Source organism: Camelus bactrianus, chromosome 4, assembly GCF_048773025.1.
Source record: "Camelus bactrianus isolate YW-2024 breed Bactrian camel chromosome 4, ASM4877302v1, whole genome shotgun sequence".
In the NCBI taxonomy this organism is placed as follows: Eukaryota; Metazoa; Chordata; class Mammalia; order Artiodactyla; family Camelidae; genus Camelus; species Camelus bactrianus.
Genome location: NC_133542.1, coordinates 57,950,680 through 57,976,733, shown reverse-complemented (window position 1 = coordinate 57,976,733; position 26,054 = coordinate 57,950,680). Strand labels below are relative to the sequence as shown.

The 26,054-nt window shown below is 38.2% G+C and overlaps 1 protein-coding gene across 5 annotated transcripts in view; it reads left to right on the top strand.

Annotated features, from left to right (window-relative positions):
- ECPAS (Ecm29 proteasome adaptor and scaffold) overlaps positions 1-26,054 on the top strand; it is a 90,191-nt gene that overhangs the window by 24,574 nt on the left and 39,563 nt on the right. For all 5 annotated transcript variants that reach the window (XM_074361989.1, XM_074361988.1, XM_074361986.1 and 2 more), the window contains 10 exons: positions 6,220-6,336; positions 7,876-7,994; positions 9,115-9,264; positions 11,885-12,053; positions 14,642-14,781; positions 17,483-17,564; positions 19,799-19,918; positions 22,639-22,724; positions 23,134-23,212; positions 25,039-25,088. In XM_074361989.1, the coding sequence (XP_074218090.1) occupies positions 6,220-6,336; positions 7,876-7,994; positions 9,115-9,264; positions 11,885-12,053; positions 14,642-14,781; positions 17,483-17,564; positions 19,799-19,918; positions 22,639-22,724; positions 23,134-23,212; positions 25,039-25,088 (1,112 nt within the window). The remainder of the gene's footprint in view (positions 1-6,219; positions 6,337-7,875; positions 7,995-9,114; positions 9,265-11,884; positions 12,054-14,641; positions 14,782-17,482; positions 17,565-19,798; positions 19,919-22,638; positions 22,725-23,133; positions 23,213-25,038; positions 25,089-26,054) is intronic.

Sequence of the window (26,054 nt, the reverse complement as noted above, 5' to 3'; positions counted from 1 at the left end):
TTGTTTAAGGCCAGATAACAAGTGTTGGAGGCAGGATTTGAACCCAGAGCTCTAGAAGGTCAAAAGGTAAGCTTGGCCAGCCACCAAACTACATGCTTTGTTCTTTATTTTAATTTAAAAAGCAAAACAAAACAAAACCAAAAATGACCTCAGCTTACGGGATTGCTCTTTGGTCACTATTTTGGTTATACCCCAGAGTTATACTGATGAGCAGTATTAGGTTATTTTATTTTTGACCTAATAATTAGTTTATAAGAACATTGTTTTTTGGTTTTAAAATCGTGTAAAATTTGCCTGGTTTTACTGCATTCAGATTTCAAACCATAGTGAACGAATGTTCTGGTCTTTTAAAGTATATTATTTCTGATGTTCACAAAAACTGTTCATAAGATTAAAAAAAATACTTCCTTTTTGGGGGGACGTGGAGCTCAGTGTGCGGTAAGGCATTCAGCACTGTGCTTTTATTTCTCAAGGAGCCTGTCTTCCAGTCTTGTTGTAAAGTTGATATTGAATTTACAGCCTCCTGCTGCTGCTGTAGTTTTTCTGATTGTCCTTTTAGTTTTAATAGTTGCACCTTGATGTGTTTTGATGTATGCATCGAAGTTTAAGATCTTGTCTTTCTTGGTAATTATATTGCATATTTTTCTTATCTTTTAAATCCCATTTAAGATTTTTTCCCCAACTCCCACTTTATCTGAGATTACTTTTGTAACCAGTGTACATTTGATTGATGAATCTTTGCCCCAGCCAACAATTTTACCTTATTTACTTTGGCTGTATCTCTTCATCAGTATAATTGAGATGTCACATTTGTGTGTGTGTGTGTGTTTGTGTAATTGAGAGATGTCACATATTTTTGAGGTTTGAATTGAGGGTATTTACATCCGTTGTTACAGTTATTAACCTGTTTCATCACTCGATCTGTTCTCATTCTCTCATCTCCCTCTTTTACTTTCCCTCCTCGTCTCCTCCCACACATTTTCTCTTAAGGACTTTGATAACCTGTGTTCTGTTTTAATATGATGATTAATCAAGCAGTTTTATCCACATTCTTAAATTTTCAGTCATTACTTTGTATCTAAGTAAACAGAACGTTTTACTCAGTTACTAGCAAGTAAATTATTTTATCATGTTCAGATTTCTTCTCTCTTCCCTAACCTTCTATTTCTTACTTCTCTAGGAAGCACCAATGATCTGGCAGCTGTTTTTGGTTAGATCCTGTCTAAAATTTTGTATCACTTAACTATTGTTAGGATTCTAAGCAATTTTCTTTTTTCAGTTTTCTTAGTTACCCTTGTTCTGTCTCTGCCTCCCCACTCTCCACTATGTTCTCCAAGGTATTTTTTGTAAATAAAAATATATGTGTTAAAGAGCTTTTCCAAAGAAGGCCCAGCTTCTTATCTGTTTTTCAAGCCATAGAATTTTGGAAAAAATGTTTCATTTTTATACTTCACTGCTTGACATGTCACTTTTGGGAAAGTGTACAGATTTGAAAAAGGACATGTGGAGCTTGTTCCCTAGAAATTTTCTTTAGATTTTCTTCTCATATTCCAAATAATGCTGAGTTGGATCCATTGGTGAATTTTCCTAACCTTTTTACAAAAAGCTTGAAGAAAATATACAAAAATGTGTTTACTTTGAGTGATGAAGTAGTACAGGTGATTAAAAAAAAAACCCTTTTGAATCCTGTGGAATGTTGTGCAACTATTACAAAGAATAAGTTATGTTTGTATTAAGAAGCTTCTATGTTTTTAACTGGAAACAAAAGTGAATTCTGTGCTAATGTGAATAATACATAGCTCATTTTTGTGAAAAATAAATACAAAATCTAAAGATGTAAATATGTTTGTAGAACTTTTTGTGAATACAGGGAAAGATGTGAGGATGAGCACCAGACTATTAATTCTGGTGTCTTCATGTGGTTGTGAATGGATGAGGGAAAAGGCAATTATGGTTTTTCACTTGGGGCTTGATGTATGTTTCCCTTTTATTTGTTCTGAAGTACAGCTATCTGGTCAAACTTTTTTTTTTTTTTTTTAATTTGAAGTATAACTATCTGGTCAGACTTTTGTGATTTGTGCACTCATGTGCTCATACTAATACCTCTTGCAAATAGAATCAATGTAACAATTGGAGTTTTGGTTATTATGTAGTTAATAAAATATAGGTTATAGATAATGATCACAAATCTAGAATACACTTACCATTATTGGACCTTTTTCTTTTTCTACCACATAAAATAAGTCTGTCATAAAGGCAGAGTATCTTTTTTTTTATTTTTTTAACATTTTTTATTGATTTATAATCATTTTACAATGTTGTGTCAAATTCCAGTGTAGAGCACAATTTTTCAGTTATACATGAACATATATATATTCATTGTCACATTTTTTTCTCTGTGAGCTACCATAAGATCTTGTGTATATTTCCCTGTGCTATACAGTATAATCTTGTTTATCTATTCTACAATTTTGAAATCCTGTCTATCCCTTCCTACCCCCTACCCCCTTGGCAACCACAAGTCTGTATTCTATGTCTGTGAGTCTGTTTCTGTTCTGTATTTATGCTTGTTTTTTTTTTAGATTCCACATATGAGTGATCTCATATGGTATTTTTCTCTTTCTGGCTTACTTCACTTAGAATGACATTCTCCAGGAGCATTCATGTTGCTGCAAATGGCGTTATGTTGTTGGTTTTTATGGCTGAGTAGTATTCCATTGTATAAATATACCACCACTTCTTTATCCAGTCATCTGTTGATGGACATTTAGGCTGTTTCCATGTCTTGGCTATTGTAAATAGTGCTGCTATGAACATTGGGGTGCAGGTGTCTTCCTGAAGTAGGGTTCCTTCTGGATATAAGCCCAGGAGCGGGATTCCTGGGTCATATGGTAAGTCTATTCCTAGTCTTTTGAGGAATCTCCATACTGTTTTCCACAGTGGCTGCACCAAACTGCATTCCCACCAGCGGTGAAGGAGGGTTCCCCTTTCTCCACATCCCCTCCAGCATTTGTCATTTGTGGATTTTTGAATGATGGCCATTCTGACTGGTGTGAGGTGATACCTCATTGTAGTTTTGATTTGCATTTCTCTGATGATTTGTGATATTGAGCATTTTTTCATGTGCCTATTGATCATTTGTATGTCTTCCTTGGAGACATACTTGGAGACATCTTTTAATAAAATCTTGTGTATGAGTAATTTCAATATGTGAAATTTTGTAGTCAGTGAAACTAGGAATTAATTTTATATTGACTTTCAGTTATTTTATTTTAGGGTTCCTATCAATTTCATAGTGAATCTTAAATTTAACCAGGATATCCTGTAAGGTAACTGGTAATTTCTGGATAAACTGGATGAAAGAGAAATAAGTTTTATATTTCTGCTGATGTCATTATACAGTACATTTCCTGTTCTAAGGAAAATGAGATATGTTATGTAGAATTCTATTTCACAGCGAACCTTGTATGTTTAGACTTCTTAGAAAAGCTAAAACTGAGAGACTGACCACACCAGGTGTTGACGAGGGTGTGGAGCAACTGGTGCTTTCAGAGACTGCTGGTAGGAGAGTACATTAGGGTAACCGCTTTGGAAAACTGTTTGGAAATATCTTAAGGCTTATATGCATACTTCACGACCAAGCATTTCCAGCCCCGGGTTTATATACGGTAGAAGTATGTATACATGTGCACCAAAAGACAGAGCTAAGAATTTTCATAGCAGTGTTATTCATGATGCCCCAAACTGGAAATAATCTAATGTTTATCATGATGTAGGAGAATGGATAAACCCTGGTTTTTTTCCTACAAGAGCAGTTGAAAGTAAACTACTGCTGTAAGCAGCAACATGGATGAATTTCAGCTATAATGTAGAATGAAAAATGAGTTCATCCTGTTTGTTGCATTTATATAAATTTAAAGATGCTGTTAGAAGTCAGGGAGAGGGGTTGGGGAGAGGGGTGCAGGGCCTTTGTGCTTCTGGAGTCACAAGGGTGGGTTTACTTTGTGAGAATTTATTAAGCTGTACACTCTCATTTGTGCACTTCAGCTATATGTTATACTTTAATTGAAAAGTTTATTAATGAATAAATGAATATAAATGAATTAGCAATAAGGAGAACTGATTGGGACAGAATCTGTTATACCTGAGGCTGGTGATTCTGTAGGCTCACTGACAGAGGTTAGCTCTTATCAGTTTAGTCAGGGAGAAGATTTAGCAGATTCCTTGTTTTTTATGGGTTTACAAAGGATTCCAGGCAGTGGATAACCACATGCAGGCAATGAATCAATATTTACGGTGATAAAATACTGCTAGAAGAAAATTGAGTAGTTAATGCAGTTAAATTTTTTACAAAATTGTCATGAAAAAGAAAGTATGTAGTTGTGGGCATGATTGTCTATTACCATCAATAATGATTTTCCACAGGGTTCTGGGAATCAGCCTAGAATAGATCGACTTAAGAGGTTTGGTTCCTTCAGCCTGGCTCCTCCTGATTCTTTCCTGTTGTCCTGCTGAACCCCAGGTCTGGACGGGCAGGAGGCTGGATGAAGTATGCGTGGTCACGCGAGTCTCTGGGTCTCTCTGTTAGCTGTCGGGTTCCAGGGATGTCTCACAGTGACAGACACTTTAGATGAATTGAGCTTAACTATCAGTGTCTGATAAGGTTAAAAACATGGATCCTGGAGTCAGATCTGCCTCTGCTGCTTGCTGGCTCGGTGGCCTTGGACAAGTTACTTCACTTCCTGAGCCTCTGCTTCCTCCCAGGTAAAATGGGAATGGCGGTACCACTTCTCCAGATATTGTGAGAATCAGATGAGATGAGGAATGCAGAGTGCTGTTCTGCGTGGAAACTGCTTGATGAATGTCAGTTATTTCATGATTATTATCATTCATTTAACAAACATTGATTGTTAGATTTGTTGTTATTCTTAAGATACACTGATTTCATTATAGCTGTAGACAGCTTTGAACTTCAGCTGTGAACATCCCTACAGCTCTTCATAACACTTGCTTTGAAGCTACAGTGCAAATTTCAGAAGTGGTGGAGAACAGTGGAACCATGGCCCTTTGGAATAGTCACTTTAAATTCTTGAGTCTTAGGTGAGGCTTTCTAAAAATCTTATTTCTCAGTGTTCTTCTCTTAGCAAGATAGTCCTACTTTTATAGTGAGATTGGGGCCATTTGACATGAGCCTCTGTAGCTTCCTTTTGACCCGTGGGAATTGTGGACTTCTCCATCTGTTTCTGTTGCCTTTTCCCACTTAAAGGAGAGGAAACTTATTACTGACTTAAAACTCTTTAGTAGAATCAGATGATCTTCAGAATAAAGTAAAAGTTCCTCAGCTTTTTACCCAAATCCAATCATCACCTGGGCCCTGCTTTTATCTCTCAGCACTCTGTGTTTCACTATAGACCTCTTAAACCTTCTTCCAGCTGATTTTCTGCTTGGAACTTCGTCTGCTCTTCAGGACTTTGGTTGCTATCACTTTCTCCCTGAAGTCATCCTTGATGTTGGCAGATACTTTTTCTTCTTAAAACTCACAGTACCTTGAGTGTTTCTCTTTCTGTAGTATTCATGGTGTGTTTTCATTAGTTTGGGCTGCTGTAACAGAATACCATAGACTGGATGACTTAAACACTTATTTCTCACAGTTCTGGAGGCTGGAAGTCCAAGGTGAGGGTGCCAGCAGGGTCTGGTTTTTCACTGGGAACTTCATGGTTTTCAGAGGGCAGCCTTCTTTCTGTATCCTCAGATGGCAGAGAGAGAAAGAACTCTGATCCTTCATCCCCTACTAAGGACACCTATGTCATCATGAGGTGCTCCACCCCCATGACCTCATCCAAACTTAATTACCTCCCCAAACCATCACACTGGGGATCAGAGCTTTAACGTACGAATTTTGGGGAGACCCACGTCAGTCAGTAGCATGGTGTGTTGCAGTCACTTGTTCACAGCTCTTCTGGGAGACTGTGCCTCAGTATGGGCCCATCTGGGATCTCAACTTTAAAGGACATCATAAAAATAAATTCACCAGCAAAATTCTGATGCATGGATTCTTGGGGATAGCTTTTTGGAACCAGACTCTGATATTGTATATCCCCTATCTGGATGTCAAATTTATATCCTTTAAGAGAACAAAGTAGCTACTATTCATTAAGTAATATCTGAGAAATGCATTTGTTTTTAAGGTCTGATCAACAATATCTTCCTGTATTTTAGGTAATGGAACTGTTGGTCCATCTGAATAAACGTATAAAAAGCCGCCCCAAAATACAGCTCCCAGTAGAGACTCTGTTGGTTCAGTACCAGGACCCTGCTGCAGTTTCCTTTGTCACGGTGAGTTTTATCTTGGAGTATTTTCTGACTTACAGTAAGTTTTCTTTCATGATGTTTATTAGATGTCATCAGTCTATCGACCAGCCTAGAATTTCACCTTAGACTGTTTCTAAATGAAGCATGAGATGTTTTTCTTCACATGGACACACTGTTTTTCCACTGAGTGTTAATCTGGAAGGAGTGGTAGGAACAGATAACGTGTGACCGTCCACACAGGGCAAAGGAATGTTGGTGTAATGACTTGTCAGGTATGTTGATGTATAAAAGAATGCTTGATTCTTAGTAAAAGATTTAGCGGTCAGTTGGAATAGAAAGAGAAGGGTTACATAGCATAGGCCTGAAGAAAGGATGATAGAAGAAGAAAAAATGGTAAGAGATAGGAAGGCTGAATGAAAAAAACAATGTTTCTGATGTGTATATATATATACACACACACATACACAGTATACATTGAGGATGGTATTCTTTTTAAATAAGTGGAGTCAACTGTGGCTGGTAAGAAATATTCCTATTAGATGTTCTCTTCATGAAAATTAAATGTAAAAAATGTTGACGCTGTGTGATGACAGAGATGTTCTCTTCCTGACCCTCATGGTTTCTAGCATCGGGGCAGAATCTGTTGCATCTTGTCTAACGTCTGGGTTCCAAACCTTTGGAGCCACCTACTGGTCCAGACGTCTTGTCTGTGCCTGCTCTGGACATACAGTAGCTCTGTTACACATGTTCCTTCCGCTTAGCGAACAGAAACAGTGTGTACCAATAAAATTGCCAAATAGAATGTCTTTAAGACAATAATTTTATGAAGTCTGTTCTAAAGTGAAGAATTCTTCAGAAAAGCACATCTTTATCTTATGCATAAATCCAGACTTGCATTTGTGGGTTTGCTTAAAACGAGGCATTCACGTGGGTTTCCGTGATGCGCCGACGGCGCTCAGCTTCCCTCGCCTCACCGTCCGTTGTTCAGTTCTTGGAGTGAGGACCCAGAGTGCTGCCATCCGCTGAGCGTACTTTACTCATTGACCGCTTGGGAAACGGCAGCCTAGGATTTAAGATGCGACCTCGTCTTAGCTTGAAAGGGTTAATGCGTCAGACTGGGAGATCTGATGCTGATGGGCAGAATTGTAGGTTTAGGCAGATCAGATGAGTACTTTTTCCTTTTCAGTGAAAAGTAATTGCACATATGAGTACTTAATTTTTTCCTGCAGCTTTATCGAGGCATAATTGACGAACAGACTCGTCTATATTTGAAGTGTGCAGTGTGATGATTTGATAACATGTAAGTGCTTTAGACTAGGTCATCCTCCCTCATACGAAGCCCGTCTAAAAGCATGTGTTCTGAGTAAGCAGGGCTGAGTAAGCGGAATTATTCTTCCTGCGGTAGAATAGTTGGTCAGGCTGTAACCAACAGGTGATAAACACGTGGAAGGAGGGTGCAGTTTCTTTGTTATAACGTAACTGCCTAAGTTATCAATCAAACGATTTTGTTGAAATCCTAGAGTATTTCCTTCGTGCTAACTTGCTTTTCTCTCGTTGCATTAGAATTTTACTATAATTTATGTTAAGATGGGCTATCCTCGCCTACCTGTGGAAAAACAGTGTGAGCTGGCTCCCACGCTTCTCACTGCCATGGAAGGGAAGCCGCAGCCGCAGCAGGACAGGTATGCGTTCCTCAGTCACCTTATTTCCCACCTGCGCGAGTCAGCAGCTGCCACTCAAAACAGGTCCACACGCTGGTTTCACTGGGGCAGATGCTAAGGCTTGCGTTGAGCTCTTCGAGCTGATGGTTCTGTGTTAACCTCAACATTACTGTTTTGTTTATGCTGTTATAAAATTTCTTGTTGTGAGCGTGTAGGAAAATGTGCAGAACTTAGATTTTTTTCTCAATCTAAATGCATTTTTATTTTGGTCAGTTATTTTGAAGCAACTGATGTTCTGCAACTGCAAACAGTTATAAAATGCTTTTCCTCAAACATTCCTGTCTTGGAGGTTATAAAGTTTCAGAGCAGTTTTCTTAAAGAACTGATTGCTCCTTTGTGTTCATATGGGAATCAGAGAAGCAAAAAGTTTTAGACTATCATCTTTAGCCTCTAGGCTTACCCCAAAAGTTCTGTATCATAGCCTTGTGGTGGTGAGAGTGATGAAGAGTGCAGAAATCGTGGAAGAAAGATGGAGTTAAGTCATGTTTTTACTTCACTTTTTAGAACATGTACATTTCTAAAAGACTATAATACTGATATTTACAGGTAAAATTAACAGACATTATAAACACTATGTGAAATTGTTTTCATGTGTTTTCATAGCAGAAGGTTTAGTGAAAGCAGGCATTACTGAAGCTGTGTTGCTTAAATTCACACAGTGGAAACTTAATGTTATATTCCAAATATTGACATGATTGATGTTTAATTTCTTTTGATTTAGAATGACTTTATTTTAATTAAATGTGGAAAGGAAAAAGTTTATTGAAAGGACATGTTGAACTTTGGCTAAGGTTTAATATTAAATCTCTTGTGGTAATAGATATTAACACCGAGCCCATATTTTCAGCTGTTTTTGGCTAAATGTCACTTATCACTCAGCATACTGAGCTCTCAGTAAGAAAGAAATCTAGGCCAGTTCCTAGGTTAGGACTTCGTAAATTAGTGGTGTTGATGATGAATGGCCCTTGCTACAGTTGCCACTTTTTGTTATGTGATTTTTTTTGTTTTGTTTTGTCTGTTCTTTGCATGTATAAAAACCTTATTTTTTAAATAGTTGCAATAAATGTAATTATCTTTTCAGCTTAATGCATCTTTTAATACCAACCCTTTTTCACATGAAATACCCTGTTGAATCATCGAAATCAGCTTCTCCGTTTAATCTTGCTGAGAAACCAAAGACAGTGCAGCTACTTTTGGACTTCATGCTAGATGTCCTTCTGATGCCTTATGGGTAAGTTAAAAAAAAAAAATCGAAACAAAGCAACCTTGTTCTTGACTGCTTTTACTGTGCGGAGTCAAGTACTGTTTTCAGTGATTCGCCTTTCACTAGAAAGTGAATGTGTCTCTGGTTTGTTTGGCCACGGCCCTGACCTTTTCTAGACTCCAGCCCGACTGGTTTTGACCTTAGAGGTGTGGGGCTGCTGTTGTGATTTCAGACTTGATCTGTCCAAGCTGAAATCAGTCTTGCCCCCTAAAAATCGTTCCCCTTCTTCAATTACCATCAGCGCTGTGGTGGTTATCTTAGCCGTGCACGCATACAGCTATAAATTGCCTCCCTCTTTGCTCTTCCTTATTGCTGCCATGTCAGTTCCATGATACCTCCTGCCTCCTCCATGAAGTGTCAGGAAACCATTCCCACCGCTGCCATCTAGTTTTGGCTCTTTTCAGCTCTTGTCACGACTTTCTCACCAGCTGCTCTTCAAAACTGTTTACACTGCCACAGAGTTTCCTGGTTTTTAAAATGTAGAACTTACTGAGTCACGCCTTAAAATCCTTGAGCTGTTATTTTTCAGGCATTACATGCACTCATGCATTTCGTGTACTCTGTATCTCCTTGTCTAAGGGAATACAGTTCTCTCTGCTTAGTATGCTTCCCTGTCAAAAAAAGAAGGGAGAAGGAGAGAAAGAAATGCTGAAAGAAAGAAAACAACGAGAAACACAGCCAGAAAAACCACTTTGAAAAGCAATCACAAACTAGCTTCAAGTCAGCTGTGTTGTCTCTGACGTGAATTCCTTGCCCTAGGGACAGGACACTCTTCCCTCATCCTCATAACGCTGAAGTCCTGTCTCTGTTGCCACTTAGTGTTTTTATTGCGTTGTTGTCCTGTCCCTCTTCCCTAGACTGGGAGCTCTTTGAAGTCAAGAGCCGTTGAGTCTTGCTCTGGTCCCTTGCTCTGGTGCCCATGTTGAGATTTGCTTCCAGCCTACTCGTTTTCTAGGTTGTCCTGCTGCCAGAGGTGCTTCTCTAAAACACTGCTTCCATCATGTTTCTTCCCTGGTCAGAGAGGTAATATACACTCTAAGCCTGGCATGTGGGGCCCCGTATCGTCTGTCCCTCAGTCCAGCCACAAGAGAGTGCACGCTGTGTGATTTCTTCCCTCTCCAGTTGGCTCTCCTCCCACCCCTCTAACCTGGTGGCTTTATGTTCTGGACCTTCCACCACTGCTGCCTGTTCCCTGCTTCCACTGCCTGTCACATCATTTATTTCCCTGCAGTTTCTTTGCCGTCTGGTCACACGTGTGCTTTTCCATGTGTTGGGCTGTTACTCTCAGCTTGCTCCGTGTGGCAGAGACTCAGTCTTACACCTCCTGGTGTTCCCCTCTCCTGTGCTCATTAGGATGGTGTTTTGCACAGTGTTAGCTCCTCAGTAATTATTGATTGATTTACTTTCTGCTACCAGGCTTGCTATAACTTAGAAATAAATGAAAACCTCCTTTCATAATTGTTAAATCAGGAGGCAGCCAGAACTGGCAGGTGATGATGGCTTTGGTAATTTAACTTTGAAATCCAAATTTAACTTGGGCACAGAGTGTACCCAAGCCAGTGATTCCTCACATTTTTCTTACCAGTCAGAATTTGCCTTGTTTATATAAAAAAATTAAAGTGATTCTTTAACAGGTTTTTTTTTTTAAATAGATGAATTTAGGAGTTGAATGGATATGTACCTATAGTAATGTGGAATAATTTCCTGCACCATTTGGCTCCAAGTGTTTTCTTTAACTTTTATTATAATGGGTATTTTATTTTAATATCTAGTCTGACAATTTGTCAGCATAGAATTTTAGAATTATAAATATTAACTTGAGTTAATATTTATATCAAAATTTTCATTTTGTAGATGAGGATTACTACTTAATTGGTTCAAAATGAATTTGCCAGAAATCTTATTTTTAATCTATGGAAGCTAAAAATGAAATAGGATGGTAAATTAATGTTAGCTGCAAAGTTGTGTGCTTTGAACATATAATGGGAAAAGCTGATTCTTACTATGATTTTTCCTCTTGGGTACTTTAGAATTTTTTTCATTTTGGGGACATAATGTGCTTGTGTGGTAAGTGGTTTGGAGGTTTCAGTGGGTTTTCTAATGCAGGGATAGAAGGAGTTCAAGGAGAATTGAAGGTGAATTACACCTTAACAGAAACTGGGAATGATTATAAAAATGTTCTCTGCTTTGGATATAGAACAATTTTTTTAAACTTCCATTACAGTCAACAAACCTTTCTCTGTATTTGTCAACTAAAAATTCAAAATGTAGCAGGTCCATAGCAGCTTTTAGAACAATTATTCATAGACTGAGAGTGAACAAAGTATTTCTATTCATTGTTGGCAACTATTACAGTGTATTTGTAACCAGGTTGAGCAGATGTACTCTGATGGTTAATGTGCTGAAGATGTAGATAGCTTTTGTAGATAGCTTTAAATTTTTTCTCTGTGATGAAATTCTAATTTCCAATGTTTATTCTTCCAGAAAAAAAAAATCTGTGGGAGGAAAGTATATAGTTGAATGCATGCTATATGCATGTGTAAGTATGTGTTTTTGGAGAGGGGTTAAATTTCTATTTCTTTTCCAGATACGTGTTAAATGAATCCCAGAGTCGCCAAAATTCATCTTCAGCACAGGGTTCCTCTTCAAATAGTGGGGGAGGTTCTGGTATACCGCAGCCTCCCCCAGGAATGAGCTTTTACGCAGCTAAACGAGTCATCGGTGATAACCCGTGGACACCTGAACAGCTGGAACAGGTATCGCCCTGCTGTTCATACGGAACTTGACCTGGTCCTCTGCCCCTGTGAGGTCCGGGGGCGTGTGTGACAGGGTTCCAGGGTGCTCAGGCTCTGATGAAATCGGTTGGAAAGGAGTGGTTGGTGTAGTGTGTTCTCATCGTTGTGTCAGTTTTCTGTTAGAGCCCCAGGGAACGGGAGGAGTGGGAAGAGCTCTGCAGCTTTTCTCGTGTTGCTTGCATATTTCAACTCTAAAATACGTCCCGCTTGCAAGTTGAATATATTTCACTTCTTTCATTTTAGTTTTTAATTAATTATAGGTTTAATGATTATCTAGCTACCTTGGTGCAGGCAGTTAAAATACAATTTGTCTTACATTATGCAGCTTCTTAGGGCTGTACATTTTGTGTAAAGTGAGGAACTCCTGCACTCACCAGTGACCCTACAGGGGAAAGGCGTGACGCCCTTTTGTGTTTCTTCCCAGGCATTGGAAGATTGGCATTAAGAACTTTACTCTGGATTTAAACAGGACACAGATGTTTTCTGAGCAGCTTTTAAAAAAGGCTGGTGCTCTGCAGAGAAGGTGCCTCACTGTGTCTGTCACCAGGCACCTCAGGGAGGAACAGATGAGATCAGTGTGTAATTATTTTGGAATTCAGTCAACACGGATTAGTCTTCCGAGCCTTCCTGTATCTCTCCATGAGTCTAGATGGTTTGATCATTTTTCTTTTTGACAATGTAAGTGACCACTGATCAAAACAGTGTTCCCAGGAGAGGGAAAAAGGCAAGTGGGCATTCTTGCCACTCACAGATTTATAGATGATTCGTTCAGCGAGGGTTCGATTTGTTTAGATTAACTTCTTGATGTTTTGTAGATCTTTTTCCTTCTTAAACCGTGATGTAAGTAAGAAAGAAAGGTAAATAGTCACAGAAGCTGTGTGATCTGTGTGACAGGCACTGGACTGAATACTTTGAGTGCTTTATGCCATTTAATCCTCACAGCAACCCAATCAGGTATAGAAGTTGTTAGTTGCATTTTGTAAAAGGAACTGAGGTTTTGAGATTCACCACAATCTCACTCCTAGAACTAGGCTTTAAATCTAGGTCTCTCTGAGGGCTAAAACTGTAAGTGCTGGAGAATAATTGTTATCATTAAATTGTAATCTTAGTGGGTCATTATTTGCTAGTTTTTAAGGGCCTCTGTATGCCTTTTGTCAGTTTTGTGATCTAGTGTTGAACAGTTTAGTTTCCAGGATGAAAGCTGATTTCCTTTAATTCTTAAATCTTTTGTTTTACATTTTTCCTTCAAGATTAAACAGCTTTTTTGTTTTTAGTGACAAAGTTAATGATAATGTAAATATTTAAGTAGTGCAGAACATTAAAGTGAGAAATTAAAAATCACCTGGAACCCTGCCATCCTAGTTTGTCGCTTATCTGCAGCCTGCTCTGTGTGTACGTGTGTGCACCCAAGTGCAGTTTTACACTGTGCACTTTCACATACCACGTGATACATTGTTTGAAGTTCATTTTTTTCGGTTAACAGTATACCAGGTTTTTAAATACTGTCATCCTTTTAGCATCTGTATAAAATTTAACTATGTGTAAACAACATTGTATTTTTTAAACTAGTCTCCTATTAATGGACATTGGTATTGCTTTCAGTTTCGTTTGCACATTTTTTTGTTTGTATCTTTGTGTAGTTGACTTCCATAACTACTTTTTGTGGCTGCAGTAAGTGAGTCTTCTCTGTTGTAGCTCTTGGTGCAAGTCAGTTATGTTGAACAAGGGGAAGACAGGTAGGCATTTTCATGATCTGTTTATCTACCTTTTTAAATTGCATCCTTTATCATTTAGTAATTGTGAACTTTATTAATCCTAATTTATATACGTGAGAACTATTAGGTAACTGATGTTTAAAGGTGAAGTTTTATTTTTCAGGTAATGTTTATTCTGAAAGAGTTATTTGTGATGAAATTCATAGCTCCTTCACATTGCATGAAGTTCTAAGCAGACTCTCTCTTCAGCCTGTGTTCCATTTTAGCCCATTAGATTGAATACTGTTTGATTATAATTTCACTTGCATTGTATGTTTGAAATCATACTGTTCTCAGTATTGAGGACAGAACTAGCATGTTAACACTAGAGTGGAGCTCCATGGAACGTGAGGTTAGTTCTTTTTGAGCTGTCAGAACAATCCATGGAGCACTAGCCTCCTAATGTGCCACACTCGTACCTGGAGGCTCCAGCTTGGGACTTCGTCATCCTAGGAAGGCTGCGTGTCGCCCTGGCCTCGGAGGCTGAGAGACTTGGGTTTGGATCCTGCTGTCGTCGTTTATTAACTGTGTCTTAAATTTCATAAGCCTTGCCCCCATTTCCTTAAAAATGGGTATAATAATCCTTATCTCATAGATTGTGAGGGTTAAATGAAATCGTGACTATACATGGTTTAGTAGAGTCCCGGCACATTGTGTGCCTGAGTGGGAGTGGCGGCTGGTGTCCTGTTAACCCCTGGTTTACGACCGTGCTCACCAATCCGGTAAACAGACACTTCAGGTTGGTGGTCTTCGTTTCCCTGCTCAGTGTTTTTCCCTCCCTTCATTTATCCACAGTGCAAATTGGGGATCGTGAAATTCATAGAAGCTGAACAGGTGCCTGAGCTGGAAGCTGTTCTCCACCTGGTGATTGCTTCTAGTGACACGCGCCACAGTGTCGCCACCGCAGCAGACCTAGAGCTGAAAAGCAAGCAAAGGTAAACTATTTCCCTTTCACACTGTCCACGTTGAAAAGAGGCTAAGTTTCTTAAAAAACAGCTTGTTCAGCACATATTCGTGCTTGTAGGGTTTTGTGTAATGAGACATTCAGTTTATGAGGCTGTGAAATAGACCTAATTTGTAATAAAGACAGTTTGCTAAAAAGCAGAATTCTGTGTGAGACAAAGGAATGAAAGCTGTTTGGAGCAGCAGTTTAAAGTCAGAATGGGTTAGGAATATTACTGTAAGAATTGAGACCTTTGGCTAGGTAAATGAATTTAAAGAACTGATGTTAAGAAAAATGTCAAAACCCAGAAATTACTTGTTTTTGATTTTTCCTCTATCTCAAACCATTTGAGTTGGCTTTTAATAATGAGTATGTAGATATTATGGTTAATATGAAATGTAGGTCCCATGAAAAGAGATGCTGAATAGGTCTTTACATGGGAGGAAATACAAGTAGTAAATAAGCTCATAGAAAATATTTTATATAAAAAATCTGGTCAATGTAAAATAAAACAATGGTATATCAATTTGCACCCATTGGTAAAAAAATTGTGTGACAGTTGATAATTCCATTTAAGTTTCTGTTGAAACCACTGTTCTTACACTCTTTTGATTGGCACAATAAATTGAAATAATTGTTGAAAGCATGTTGTTGTAGGTAATGAATCATAAAAATATTTACAGTATTTTATCTAAATCTTCTGGGAATGTATCCGGAGAGAATCATTCAAAAGAAGAACAAGGTTTTATTTAGAAAAATTTTACATATTTGTTCATTGTATTGTTTCCTATAGTTGTTTAAAAAAGAACAAAAAGGAAACAAATTCAGATTTCCACAATAGGAAATAGTTAAGTAAATTAATATATGAAATATATCTGCCCAAATAATTATAATAAAGCAACATGTAAATTTCCCCCAAGTAATGGCAAATGAATAAGGAATACAAAATGAGATATGTGTTGATTTAAAGAAATGGCATATGCAAGGACTGAAGAATACATAAAAAATTGAAGATACTTGGTTGAAAAAAAATCAAATTATAGAATAGTTCTTTTTTGAATTTACTTTAATGCTTAATGTAATAAATAACAGGCTAAAAGACAGTGGAATGTTAAGATAATAAAGCTTTATAATAAGTTATGTATTGCAGTTTTCCTTCTCCAAAGAAACCAGTACAAGTAGGTGTAACAGAAGAAGGAAATTAACTTTACTGTATCTTAGTTTGCTTGCTGAACTACAAGCGCACTGTGTCTGTGTGGTGGTTGAAAACAGCCTACCAGAGGGCATGGGATGGGTGTTCAGGACAGGCCTGTTTGTCGTGGAGTTAATTCTGGTCATGCCTCTTGCTGACTGTCTGAATTTGGAAGACTCAGCCTCTCCAGGCCTTGGAATCCGTGAGATGAGAAAGTAACTAGAGTGTACTTAACATCCTCCCCCAGGTCTAACATTCCTTCATGCTGCTTATAACTCCATCTTCCTTGTATCTCCTTCAAGGAATTTATTTGGTTTTGAAGTATCAAAAAATCTTCCTTTAAATCTTCTCATTGTGTTTGAACTGGCCCTATTGTTTATGCCATATAAATGGTTTGGATTGTTAGAAATATAAATGTGGTGCTTAATATTTGAATTAGTTTTGATTTGTCTGTTAAGACAAATGTATGCATTTTTCCATAAAAATAATATAACATTGTTAAGAGGGAAAAAGTGAATTGAGAACAATATGTAGACATCTCATTTTGTTAAAGGAAAATCCCCAAATACCTCTTCAAGTGGCGCATGTATGTACTGAACTGTTTCTTTGTCTGTCTACCTGCCGTACCCATCCACATATTCTACACACACGGGAAAGAAGGTTAGAAAAAGATCCACCAGAGTTAGTGGTCACTGAAAAGGAGTAGAGAGGGATATGGTGCAGATTACAAAGAATTTTATTTTCTATATTACTCATCTCTGAATTTTCACGAGAAAGAAGATAGTGTGGTTAAATCTCACTAATCAAACGAAATGCAGGATTGCATTATTATTAGGTTCATAAAATAACCTACAGAGGGTGGGTTCCAGTCACTAAACACTGTCTAGTCTGAGTCACCTTATTGTGGGGCCCAGTCAGGAACAAGTCTTAGTAACTAATGGCAGCGTGACTGCTCTGTCCAGTTAGGTGCTCTAACTAACTGCGCGTGTGTGCTGGTAGATAAGAGAGGATGCTGGGAATCACAGTGACACAGCATTAGGGAAACGCGGTGGGCTGCAAGCTTCCTAGGGTTGTGGCTTTGATGTAGACAATGTTTTTTGTCACTTTCCTCATCACTTTTGAATTTCCAAGTGGTTAAAGAGAAGAATCATGGGACTCTGAACAAGTACAGTGTGTCTCTGCTCTGTTGGAACTGCTCCGTGGCATCAGCCCTGAGAGTGGAATGCTATCTGGTTTTCTTGTGCGGAACCAGATTGGGTCATCGGATGCAGGGATGTATTTTACGTTGAATCAGGGTGGGATAAGTGACTTTTTTTTTTCTGTTTAAAAACTAACTTTGATAGAAGTTAATCCCTTTCCTTCTCTTCTGTAATGTCAGTTGCACATTTCGTTTGTGTATTTATGTGTTTTCCTTTCATAACACATATTGGGGCTATGATATTTTGAAATGATTGAAGTGGAGAAAAATAATTTTAACAAGCTGTGTTGAAACCTTCTGTAGCTTGATTGACTGGAATAATCCTGCCATCATTAATAAGATGTACAAGGTGTATCTTGGAGACATACCACTGAAGACAAAAGAGGTAGGTGGTTTTGGTTTATTCTCACATCATCACAAAAACTATTTTGCTGACATGAGCTCTGTGTATTTGAACATTTCCTCCTGGTTATTTTGATTTAGGCTGAACCTGTGATATAGGAAATACGAGTTTTAAGCCATACTAGACTAGGTGGATTAAAGTCTCCTGGCAACTTAGTTTATCTGATCTGGTGTTTTCAATCAGATGCTTGTTAAATAAGGATGGTCTAGGTTAGGCATCAGTAAACTTCTGTGAATGTTTTAGGCTTTACTGGCTATTATTGTTCTGAGGCTGCAACTTCTCAACTCTGCCTTAACATGAGAGCAGCCACGGGCAGAACGTACCTGGATGAGCATGGCTGTGTGCCAGTAAGACTATTGATACTGAAATTTGAATTTCATATAATTCTCACAAGATACAATTTTACAAAATGTTATTTTGATTAAAAAAAATCATTTAATAATCATTTGAAAAAACTAATCTTACCTCACAGGTCTTACCAAGACACAGGGTGGGCCAGATTTGGCCCATGGGCAACAGTTTGTTGACCTTAGTGTAGAATTTAGAGAGTAGGTAGGTTCTTCTGAAGTCTCGAAGTAAGATGTTTGCTAAATAGTGTAAGTCTGTTTAGTGTACTGGGTTAAAAGTGATTCCAAGTCTAAATTCAAACGTGCAAGAATTGCTTGCTTCCTTGCTTCCCAAACCATAAATAGTTGTTTAAAAAAATCGTATTAGCTTCAGTTCGATTAATTTGAGTGTGATATGGCAGAAAGAACAATTAATTGGGAATTGGGATGCCCCTACCCTGGATTCTAGTCCTGAATAGATGCACATAAGTGTACTGGAGAGGAGAGATTTGGTCAATCACAGACTTCTCTGGGCCTCATGTTGTTCATGTAGGAAATGAAGGGGTCGGATTAGATCAGTAGTTCTTAGAGTGTGGTCCATTACGCTTGTCGGATTACAGAGGAACTTTTAGAGGTCCACAAAGGAAAGGAATTTTTTCCTTTTTTTTTTTTTTTCCCACCGTGTTGCTATTTGCATTGATGGTGCAGGAGCAACGGTGGGTGTCAGCTGCTGGAGTCCTAGCACAGATCAAAGCAGTGCCACTGAATAACGCTAACAATCATTCTCTTCTTCACTGTCAGAGCTCATGGTTAGAAAAAAAGAGAGAGACAATAGAATTCAGCTTGAGTATCCTTGATGCAGCAGTAAAAACGTATTTTACCTTAAGAGTAGAGACGCAAGCTCTGGTTATTGATACGAATATTTGGTGTGTATTTTCTCTAAAATGAAAAAATGAGGTGTCAAGTGAAACAATTAGCATGCTCTATTGGCAGCGATGAAGACTGAGCTTTGCAACAAACATTAGAATTTTGGGAAATTTGTGTTCATCACAATGAACTTGACAGCTTGTCAGTACTTACAGATTTTTCTAATGAGATTGGTCATGAGATTAATGTGATATTTCTGTGTGTGTGGCTGTTTTATTTTATAATGAAATATTTGCTTAACTCAGTGAGCCAATATTTTCCAAATGACCTGCAGTGTTACAGAAGCACACAAGGGTAGGAGAGCCATTCAACATGCAAGATAGGCTGGTGGAATTTCAGATAACAAGAGTCTGCAGAAGTTTCATTGCTATGGTTTCAAATCCATTTGGCAACTAACCTCTAGGAAACTGTGGTGTATCAAGTTTTGGTGTAGTGTCAAAGAACAGCCATAATTACCTGATAAGGCTAATAAAATCATCCCCACTTTTCCAGCCACTTATCTGTGTGAAGCTGGGTTTTTTTTCACATACTTGAATCAAAGCAATGTATCACAACATATTAAATGCAGACAAAGATACAAGAATCCAGATTTCTTTTATTAAAGTGAACAGTGAAGAGAGTTACAGAAAATATAAAACAGTGCCACTCTCTCAGCACAGTTTTTTGTTTTGGAAAATATACAGGTTTTAATTGTTCTTAAAAATATATTTATGCAGACATATAATGGGTTTAATATTATTTTCAATAAGTACTTAAAAATTTTTCAGTTTTAGTTTCTAATACAGTAAATATTGCTAGGTATTCCAATATAAACAAAAGCTCTTTGGAATCTTTAGTCATTTTTAAGAATGTAAAGGGAACTTGGAACAAAAGTTTGAGACCACTGATTTAGATGATCTTGCAATTTTTTCAATTCACAATAATTTTGAAATGCTAAGTTATAATCAAACGTATTTTCCACAGGGAGCAGTTCTGAAGCCAGAGCTGAAAAGAGACCCAGTCAGTACGAGGGTCAAGTTAAAGATTGTCCCCCACCTCCTTCGTTCTAGACAAGCCGCAGAAACGTTCCCAGCTAACATCCAGGTAACTCATTCTTTTCAGAGAAAAATGGCCTGTTTACAGCTTTTATGTCTGTCTAATTAGAGAAAGAACTGCATTAATGGATAATAAGAGGTAGGTTAATGAGTATAACAAGATTAATGAGATTCCATCTCTTTTCTGTCTGAAGTTTAGCTGCATAAAATACTTACAAATTTTTATTACATGATATTTACTATATATGGTTACTATTCTCCCTAAATATATAGTGATAATCCCTTTCAAGCTAGTGTCTTTCTGTGTGGCTTTTTTTCAAAAGTGGTACTACCAGAAACTTGGTCACTTAAGTGGGAAAATGAGTCATCCTTACCTGGAACCCCTTGTGAAGGCAGTGGCCAAATCCTCTGGACCCTGCCGCCGTGATGTCGTCATCTCCCTAACCCTGATGCTGACGTTAGTGGAGATTGTCACTTCTTGTTTTGGTTATCACGGTCGTCCTCCTTGCTTCCCTGCCTCTGGTGCTGCCCACAGCCAGTCTGTTTTCTGTTGCCATGAGAATTATTTTTGCAGTTGGAAATCCTCGTGCTCTGTTAGCGTGGGATACAAGCCCTTCCTCAAAGGCCCTTGCCTTTTATCCAGGTGGTAATCAGCTCAGCTTTGGTGACAGGTTTGAGGATGATTTTATCAGTAGTTACTTGCTTTTGATCTTAAATAAGCCTCAGAGTTTTTCTTGATAATTTTTTCCAAAAAAAATCTGTAAAATGGGTGTAATGAAAGCAACCACCTCATGGCAATGTTGTGGAGACTGAATGGGGTAGCAGATGGGAGCTTTAGAGCGCTGTGATTAGTGCTCATTCAGTTAGGGAGCTCGCAGTCAGTGGTGGAGAGGTGGCAGTGAACTCACCCTTCTGGTCTCTTATCTTGCCCCACCCTTGCCCTGTGCCTTGTGCTCCAACAAGATTGTCGCTCTTTAAGTATGCTGTTCTCATGGCTCTGCCTCCACTCGCACGCACCCTCTGCCTGGCATAGCTCCCCTCCCCTGTAGCCTGGTAAACATCTACTCCTGTTTCAGAATTTGCTCTAGTGTGTTGCCTCCTGTCTGTAATGTCCCTGTTTCCTGCCTCTCCTCTCTTTCTGTCCCAAAGTAAGGACACGCTCCTCTTGCTCACTGTGGTGGACAGACTTCTTCCTGTCTTAGCATCTCTCCCTCTTAGGCTTATTTGTTCAAGTGGCTGCTTCCTCCTTCTTTAGTCCCATTGTCTGGGTGTCTAATATCTGACTGATTTCTAGTACTCCGTGCTGTGTCCATAAACATAAAATAATCACAGAGCTTCTTCCATTTCACTTTCCAGGCACTGTTTCCCTGACAGCATCTTGATAATTTTGGTTTAGAAAATTTGGTTGTAGTAACACTACATTACATAATAAGCAGCTAGAATTTTGGAACTACATATTCATAGACATCCTGTAGGTGTACACTTTATTTGTAGTTATTTATGTTTTCAGAATAAGTCCAGCTAAAATTTTGCACATTCAAAGACAGACTCATTGTTCGTCACCCATGAACGGTCTCCCTTTTCTCATCAGCTTCATTTCACGATGAGATTGTCCTTCTTCAGAGTGGTCCCCACCCCCTCCCTTCTCCACCTCTCTGTCAATCACAGGATTCTTGAAGCCATCGTTCAGATGAGCCTCTTCTTTCCTGATACCAAAACTTTTAACTCAGCACTTCCCCTTGATTTGAATGTACTAAAGCACCCAGCACACAGTTCTTTGCATGTAATATGTGAGCCATGACTTTTATTTTTTTCTCCACAAAACTTTAGTGTTCAAATTAATCCTTTTACTTCTGTCATCTTATCGTAGTATTTGACATAATATAGCATTGTCAGATAGGCTTTCTAAAATAAAATCTTTTCCGAATAATGTAGCACTTGATTATACATTGTCCTATATCATTTTTAATGTCTGGACATTGTGACTTCTCAACAAGACAAGGCAACTGGATAGCAGTGCTGCTCTGTTTTGCATCTCACGGAACCTTGCGTGGTGTTGATTTTACAGCAGAGGCTCGGTACTGTTCTGTGTCCAGTCACAGGGGATTGTTAGGTAAGATCCAGAGCACTGCTGGTAGTCTTAGGAACCAGAGCATGGAGGTTTTTTTTTGTTTTTTTTTTTGTAAGTGTAACTGTGTTTCCCACAAAAAGTAGGAAGTTGAGTAGTTTAGATTTCTTTGATGTTGATTTAATGTCTGAACTTTGTGGTGCCGCACAGGACTTGTCTACTCCGGGAGCTTTTTGCCTTTAGATCTGACTACTCAGTACATGGAGCACCTACACCCTGACTGTATACTTGTGGAATGCTTTGGTATTTTCCATGAAGCTTTTGTTATACTTTGTCCTGAATGACTATGTGTAATTAAGAAATCTAATACCCCCCAACATGACGTTATCTGCTGATGTCCCCTTTGTGACAGTGGTGGCCCACTGCAGCGTGAACATACGTTGTTTCCTAGTGTTAGACCTACAAGTTTTGCAGACTCGTCAGATCAACCATTTGTTTGTTTCTCCACAGACTACTGGTTGAAGCTACTGATTGACTTCCTAAGTCGGTCAGCAAAAATATTTCTATTAAAAAGAGCTGCGTTAATTTTGAAGAACAAGGTGTAGTCCAAAAGATTGGCTGTCGATTCCTTAATAGTATTTGAAAACAGTAAATTGCTATTCTTGTTAATTGGTGTTCTTAAGATTGTTCCTTTCTCATAGGTGGTGTATGATGGACTCTTTGGTACAAATACAAATTCAAAGTTAAGAACATTATCCCTGCAATTTGTGCATCACATTTGTGTAACGTAAGTTTTTTGAACTGTTTATCTGTGAAGTTTTCAAGGTGTTGGAGTGACCAAGTGATGCAAGTATATCTTACTTAGAAAGAAATCATATTTGCTTATCTTACAAGTATTTCATATTTTAATAGACTATTTAAACTTACTTCAGGGGGAGGGTAACCTTAGTGGAGTGAGTGCCTAGCATGCACAAAATCCTAGGTTCAGCCCCCAGTACCTCCCATTAAATAAACAAACAAGCAAACAAACCTACCTAATTGCCCCCCACCAAAAAACTAAAAAACCCCAAATGGTAAAAACAAACGAAAAAACAAACTTACTTCAGTTATGTCTCTATTTGAAATAATAATCTGAGAAGATACGTAGTTATGAGATTCTTATATCTTGCTTTGTATATGTGTTATATTTTTAAAAGCTGTCCAGAAATCAAGATTAAACCATTAGGTCCAATGCTTTTGAATGGCCTCACCAAGCTAATCAATGAATATAAAGAAGTAAGTGACTTGTTTTTTAAATTTTTGTTAACACTTTATATTTTATTTTCTGTTATAAACTTCTCTGCTCTGTATGTTGATAAAGTTTGCTATCGTTCCATCATTTCTTAACATTTTTAATTGAAGTGGTGCAAATTTCAGAAATTACTTCCATTGTTTGCCCTTTTATTTATTTATTTTTTGGAAATAAGTGTTAAAAACTGGTAAGATCTCGAAGGGGGTCTTGTCACTACTTGAAATAACATTTTTAAAAGCTAGTACATTTTATTTTACTTTTAGGCTCTGTGCAAAAATGGAATGAAAATAATTAAATTTTATTTTATGATTTATTTCCTTATTGGTCTATTTGCATTTGCTTGTATTGAGAAAGTGTTCATTCTTAGGTGCTGAGGTTTTATTGATTCAAAATTCTGTCAAAACATGCATTCAGTAAATTTTTGATTCCTTAAGCTAAGTGGGATGAGGAGTCCCTGGACTGTAGATTTTCATATCCTGTCTTCCCTTGCTGTATCACTCCTGCCATCTCTGGTATTTCAGGGGAGTTTGCTAATAAAGGTAAGGTTTCAAGAACTCCAGTTAGCATTGTTTTCCTGAGTCTTAGCTAAACATGAATGCATGTTTGCAGTAGTTTAGTGACCAAGGTTTTGCCATTTGGAGTTAGAATTGAGTTTGAATCCTGGTTTTGTTCCTTGGTGAGTTACTTAACTTCTTTGGATCTCTGTTCTTTATCAGAAAAATGAAAATAATAATATTACTTTATTGGATTATTGTGAAGATTAAATGAGATAATACATGTAACTTGTTCAGCGCGGTGAAGGTGTATTAGCAGATATTATCATTAGTGAAAAGCTGTTCATTTAGTCTGCCGCTGTGCTTTTTGGCAGTGTTAGGCCTGACTCTCTCGTTCTATTGAATAGCGCTCGCATGGGTTCTTTAAGGCCTTGGGAACCTTTCAGATTATTTTTATGGCACAGATAATCAGATGCTTTGGATGGTTGGTAGAAATAAAAACGCTTTGGGCTTTCAGGGGAGAGACTGTGGATTTGAAAATAGGTTAGAGAGGTCAGGTAAACCACAGAGCTCTAACCCTCTCACCTCCAGATGGCACCTGCATGTCTTCCCAACAGATGAACCCGTAAGAGCGGCCACCTAGGTGTGTGGGTCCTGTGTTAAATGTAAACTTCAGCTCACGGTCGTGTTACCATGTTTTGAGTAATGTCAGACTATTGGATTTCATAAAACCATGTGAAATTCTATCTGTATCTTGAGGTGGGAACCTCACTAACTTACCTGATGACTGTGGTCCCTTAAATTTTTTATGATGGAAGATATGAGAAGAAGATGTTTGATATAGTGCAGATTTTTAGAAAATTTCTCTCTAGCTTATTGCAGTTTTGGGTGAGAGAGGGTGGTGGATACTACTCTGTTGCGCCAGTGGTGAATTTTCTAATAAGCTAAGCTCGTTTCCTAGTATATGTTGGTGGTGAGTTTTAGTATTTGCAGGTTACACAGTATTGAAAATAATCCTGAACTGAGCACCAGCTAAGAGAACCTCTTTATATGTGACCACTGCATTTTCCTTTTGGAGTGAGTCGGGGGTGTAAGGTTTGGTTTTGTTTGGTCTTTCCTTTTTGTAGAGTGATGCATTCTGGGTTTGGACATTTTTGTTTGTTCAGATGCTGATATCATGTAGTTAGGTAGAGTCAGTCCTAGGTTTAACAAGGAGTAAAATAATGCATTTAATTGCAGCAAAAAGGTTTTGCCGTTTACTGTGTTTTTTGTTTTGTCTGCTTTTTGTTCTTTTTTTTTTCTTTCTTAATTTCAAGGATCCTAAGCTACTGTCAATGGCATATTCAGCTGTTGGAAAACTCTCCAGGTGAGTAAACTCTTTTTCAGTGAGAGATAAACTGTTGGTAAACTAAGAAAAATGATGTGGCATTTAATAATGGATGGAGAGTAAATTTCTTATGATTCTGAAAGGAAATGTATTTAATGGCCATAGGTGGTTTAGAAATGCCTTTCTTGTAGAAGGATAATGATGTGAGACATTTTAATTTGCATTTGAAGATATGTTACCGTATTAATGGCAGTCTTGAAATGAGATTTTGAACTGGATTGTGTCATCATATGTTACATTCTTGCGCCCTAAATCGACCTTAGGTGTTCTTGTTGCAACTTACTACTAGTCTTTATAATCCCAATAAGCAAGGTTTTTCTAGTGATTCTCCTCTTTTTATGGTGGTATATTACGATTCCGAGTGGCCCTGTTATGGAAAGTGGATGTTTTTTTCTTCTGCTGAGTATGATTTCCGGCACTCAGTTCCTCCCGGTTTCCTCTTCCTTCACTATGTTTCTAAGCCGGGGGACGGAGGTGCAGCCTCCTTAGTGGCCCCAGGTGCCGCTTCCACCCCGGTGCAGGTTCCGTATTGGCCTGTGAAGACGGGGTCTTGCTCTTCTGCACTGCACAGGGAGGGGAGTCTGGGGCTCAGAAGAAAGCCACTTCAGATCAACCGATACAGCACAGAGTTGTCAGCAGACCTTGTCCCTTGTGCGTTGGCATGAAGTGACAAAGCTCCTTATCACCATAGTCTTTAGTTTAATAGCAGTTTAGTCTTAATTATCTATTTTCTTTATTTTAAAATCAGAAATGTTAACTGAATGCATGGAATATTATGAGAATATCTGGATACTGTATATGTATGTATATTAATCGAGGGTGACTTAGATTAGACAGTTGAAGAATTAAATATTTACTTTAAAAATATTTGGCTCTTTGGGGAGGCAATCCGGTGATGCTGACGTGGTGCTCAGGGGTGAAAGTGCAAGTTCAGGAGAATTGGTG